At 27.9% G+C, this 5,421-nt stretch overlaps 1 protein-coding gene across 1 annotated transcript; it reads left to right on the top strand.

Moving 5' to 3' along the window:
- The first annotated feature begins 2,462 nt into the window (after window positions 1-2,462).
- On the top strand, window positions 2,463-4,910 carry LOC126844668 (uncharacterized). The gene is made up of 4 exons (XM_050583030.1): window positions 2,463-2,577; window positions 2,638-2,871; window positions 3,693-3,894; window positions 4,837-4,910. Exons 1-4 carry the CDS (start codon window positions 2,472-2,474, stop codon window positions 4,865-4,867), a joined length of 573 nt encoding a protein of 190 aa, XP_050438987.1. The 5' UTR covers window positions 2,463-2,471; the 3' UTR covers window positions 4,868-4,910.
- The last annotated feature ends 511 nt before the right edge of the window (window positions 4,911-5,421 follow it).

The following is a 5,421-nucleotide window of genomic DNA, read 5'->3' as shown; positions in this document are numbered from 1 at the left end:
CGATGATAATTATTTATACAATAACTAGACTACATAGGCTATTAGTAAATTTGCGTTGGCTACTTAAGTCCAATTGGCGTAACCGTTTGTTTATTTTTGTTGCTACTCAAATTTTGCTTTTTCACTTAACAAACTTTTATTTCAAAATAGTTAACTCAATTGTTGTTTAATTACGGATAAATTCCGACTTAAATTACGTGAAATACTAGTTTTAAATATATTAATAGATTACAGTTAAACAGTTCTTATGAGGTATCATTTTATCAATGACTTTGCTGCCGAGCCTTTTGAACATATTATTATAAGCACACCGTCAGCTGACCAGCCAGTCAAAATAACGGCCAATCAACAACATTACAATAAAAACGACCAATCAGCTTCACCAATTTTTCAACCTAGACAGCAAAGCTATAACACATTTTTCAAGTACTTGGACCACTGTGAAACGAGACCATCTTCTGAGTATTTTAACAACAAAGAAATGTCATCTACACCCGAGTATATTCTACAGCCGAATAACGATACATACATCAAACCCAAGACCTCAAAAGTTTTCAATGTAAACAAATTAATTTTTTACAATCCATTTAGAGCGTTTGGGACGTAACTGTAATTATTCCTAAGGTAGGCAGAAGCTAATTAAGTAAAATGGCTCAAGAACCGGAAAATATACTTATTTCTCTATTAATTTCTCATTTGTCTATATTATTAGTAATTTTGGGTGACCATATGCAATCTAGAGAAAAAAAGCTAATATATATATATATATATATATATATATAATAGGTATAATTTAATAGTTATAACTAAATTCTAAATAATTTATTTAATGTAATCTTGTATTATAGGATACCGTTTTAAAAAAAATTGATGTCTCTTACCTTATTTACATATTTATTTAATGTTTTTTTTAAATATTTGTTCATTTCTTTTTAGCTGAATTCTGCCTACTGATCATTGAATCAATTTTGTTTTGTCTACGGCTTCTACATAATACATTTTGTAAATTATGGCTCAAATTGACAGATAATCATAACTTATTAAGATAAAAAATGTATAATAAAAAACTTCTATTATTTATGCGTTCACAATATGCTAGGTTCGGATCTTGTACATTCTATATACATTTCATGGACAAATATCATGGAGGTACTTGCGTTAAGCGAATTTCGATTTCACCTATTTTTCTAAATAACAAGTTCACATACGACAGATTATTATGGAGGTTTATATATTAATAAAAATATATTTCTGCCTTTTTTGACATTGTGATGCTTAACCACTAACCAGTGGCATTTGAGGGGGGGGGGAGGTGGCTGGGTTTTAGAGAAAGAGAATAGTTACCACTTGGCTTAAGAAATATTAGTTAAACTCAATTCAATGAAGTTTTTGTCGAGTTCTTAAATTAATGCATTCAGAAGCTAAGATTAAACTTGATAAAAAATGCAAGTGAAGACTTTTTATAGAATAAAATAGACACTGACCAATTTTATAGATTGTAACCTATCTGCTGGCCAGTAGCTAATATAAGGTACAATATTTGCACCTCCTACCTCCCTATAAGTTTTTTTATAAATCGGGTATAATTTAAAAAAAAAAGTACCTATAACGAACCAGTGCTAATTTGACAATGTATATAGGTAACAGTCATACACATACCGCATGTGTAAATACTATTTTTTAAAACTTTTAAATAGCTTTATTATAGTTGGATAATTTTTCATTTAGTTCATAGAAACCATATTTATGCCGGACTGTCGAACATCGCTGATGTCACATTTTACGGACGTCAACGCAAATAAAACGGATATAATAAACGAAAAGTGCGCTACCAAAAAAGTTAGACTTAGCGAATTGCCGATCTATCCGACAGAGGATCAATGCAATAAAACGTAAGCATTTATACTTTAAACATTGTACGAATTTTACTCAACTCTCAAGCATTAAAAAAACAACAGCAGCATATATATATTAAGAAAAGAAATACTTTATTAACGATGAACATAAACAGAGATTTAAATAAAATAATTTCCCATGGTAAAACAAATTAATACAATAATTGTTTCTGAAATTGTCAAAAAACAGTATTTAATGTATACTTTAAAAAATGTCTAATTAAAATATTAAAGATTTTATTTTACTAAAATTCAAAATTGGTCTAAGAATTATTTTGTGATTTTCAATAATATTTTTTTATTTTTAAAGGGCGCATCATTTAATGATAATATTAAATATTGAATAAATTACTCATATGTATAATAAAGTATATTGAGATTATAATAAAAAAACTTCTCAGTCACACCTAAATAACAGCATATAATGTATACTATCTCTTTATGACAACAATTTATTCCTGAAATTCGTTACTAATGACGCATGTTCGGCTGCGTGTGTGTGTGTGTGTGTGTTAAGATAGGAAAAAAAAGATAGAAAATAAGCCGGTAGAAGTACTTGAACTTGAACCTGAAGGAATGATGAAAACGATTTTAGAAGCATGGAATAAAGTTGTTATGTTTACAGACAATTTACACTCGGCTGTGGACAAAACTAGTCACAGACTAAACGGATTTTGGAACGGTAATACTTGCCTAACTTGTTTTTTGACTTAGTATAGCGTATCTGTTCTTTGTTTGTCAGAGCTAATCGAAAAACTAAGAGAAGAAGATAACGTTCATCTGAGGTACGCCACCGTTGTGACTGGCGGCATTGTTGGTGGAATATTAGCAAGGCGCGGAGGAAAGTTCAAAAAAACCCTTTACGGCTCCTTAGGTGCTTTGTCTGCATCTGCCGTGTGTTATCCAGAAAAAGCTAAAACTACTTTCAAATTTGTCAGACACAATGTCATTGTGGCTTACCATCTAATTAACGGGTGTATGTATATTGTTCATAATTTATGTGTCCTGAAATTAAAATATAAGACCGTACAAACAGGTCCCCACCAACCTTTTTTCAACATTGCCTTATTCGTATAAGAATAACAACCAAGCTCTGTCTTATAGAAAAGAGGGCATAAAAATTCAAAATTAAATCCAAAAAGGAAAGATCCATTAAGTTACATTGAAAAATTACATTTTATTAGATAACAAAAAAATTGTCTTCTCCAAAATTAAACGTTTTTCAGAATCGGACCATCATTTTACACTTTAAAAAAAATGTTTAAATACATTTTTTTGACTTAGTTGTTTTCTACGGATCTCTTCCTGGATATATATTCTGGGTTGAACAACTTAAACCAACAAACGTTTGTTTAATACTTTTTAATCATATTATAGATAAGGGGAAAATGAGTGTGAACTGTTGACTGTGCATATATAGGTACCATTGATTTTAAAATATAAAAGTAATTTTTAAATAATTTGTAAAAGTCTAATTTTTAATTATATTATAAAATCAATACACATACCTACAAATGGATAACAATATTAAAGTATTTTATTTTTAACTCATTTTTTATATTATCATGTAATATTTATGATAATATGAATTTGAGCTTTTTCTGGGCGTTAATTTATTAAATAAATACAAATAAATAAATAGATAGAAATATGAAAGGTATTATTGGCCAACAATAATTGAAACCATTAAATGAAATGATCCACAAAGTTTTTTATTAAAAGACATGTACCACAGTACCAAGCTTCTAGTTTTTTGAATCTAATTAATCTTTAACTATTATTATTTGATGATTTTAGATAGTTTAGATGAATACTATGAAAAGAAAAGAATGAAAGAAATGGGTATCGATTATGATGATATGGCAATTACAGATGTAGAGCTCAATAATCTAGCTCAAAAACTAAATAAAGACTCATACTTCGAAGAATGCATTAATTCGGTTGCCAGCAAAGAAGTATTAAACAAAAGAAAAAATATAGGAATTATATACGAGAAGAAGTAGAGTATTATCTACAATTTATTATATATGTAGTTGTGGGACTTCGGGACAAGAAAATCTAGTATATTAACTTAAACTAAATAATATCATATTATCATCACTGATCACCCGATTTAAAAAAAAAAACAAAACAAAAATTATTAACAGCAGATTAAAAATCATAAGACTTTTTAGGTACGAACAATTAAATACTTCTTTGCAACAACTCTTTTTAGCTTCGATGCGGAACAAAAGAGGTATTTTTATTTTAATGAGGTTTTTTTCCTTAAAATGTAATTATTTGTTAATTGTTTCAAGAAATGAGCCACGATGGCAGAGTTTCGTGTAGTTTTAGAGTTTAAGGTCTGAAAATAAAACCAAAATCTACCCCATATACTATTTCCTAAAAATTTGTTGTTAGATTTTTTTTTTATTAAGAAAAAAGCAATGTTTCATTATATTATCGATTACGATTTATGGTTAACAACGCCAACAAATTATTATAGACTGACATAATTACTTAGACGATCAACCCTAATCGTATTTACCCTAATACTAAACTAATAATTTTTTACTATAAGTATCTACAGATTCGCATCGAAGCGTTTATTTAAAGAGATTTTATCACTCAGTTATAATAATTCCTATAAACTTCCCGGCTCTTCTTCCCTGCCCAATATGCTCCGTACACACTATGACCCGACCCAACTGCCTGGGTTTTTTAAACAACTTTTTAAAAGCTAAAAGTAAATTATAAAATTTTCTTTCTTATTAGTCTCTGTACCAACTACCGTCTACCAGTCGTTTTAAATCAACAGAATACTGGAAGGTACATTAATGTGTTATTATAGTTATTACCCTGTCTTAACAGAAAGTGACCACAACACTTCTTGGCCGAAGTCACAGAGTATTTAAATGCTGTTATAATTTGTAAAATGTATGTTATTCTATGTATATTATAGAACTGTGTCACGAGATGCCAAAAACCAATAGAAACACAATCAAATACAAGTATATCAAATTTAAGTATACTAACGTCTTTCTTATTTGATAAATTAAGATTTCTAACAAAATATACCTATGGCATAGATCTTTTAACATACTATGAATATTTCAAAATTATTTTATACAAACACAAATAGTACAATGTAAGGTCTTTTTAACACAAAACGACGTGTTAACATATTATAATAAATAGGTAATTTACCATTTACTATTTTGATAAAATATGTAACTTAGGTCTCTTTTAAAAAATACCTATTCGTGTATCATATTGTATAATATGTTATATGTATAAACTATAAAATGCTATTAATATGCATTCATAATAGGTATATCAATTAAGTAATAAATGTAATTTAATATTTTTTAAATAATAGGTCATAATAAAATTAATTATTTTAATAATATTTAATGAGTAGATTTTGAAAATTCAAATAAATATAATAGACTAAAATCATTCAAACATCTTAGGACCTTATTATTATTGTACATACGCGGTGTCATATTTTTATTTGGTTTTTTCAAATTTTTCTAGTACTTATTAT

Source organism: Adelges cooleyi, unplaced genomic scaffold (genome assembly GCF_023614345.1).
Source record: "Adelges cooleyi isolate 19-005CV unplaced genomic scaffold, UGA_ACOO_1.1 ACOO_flye_CR_arks_rails_tigmint_CR_PRNA_651, whole genome shotgun sequence".
In the NCBI taxonomy this organism is placed as follows: Eukaryota; Metazoa; Arthropoda; class Insecta; order Hemiptera; family Adelgidae; genus Adelges; species Adelges cooleyi.
This window is presented reverse-complemented; position numbering and strand designations above follow the sequence as displayed.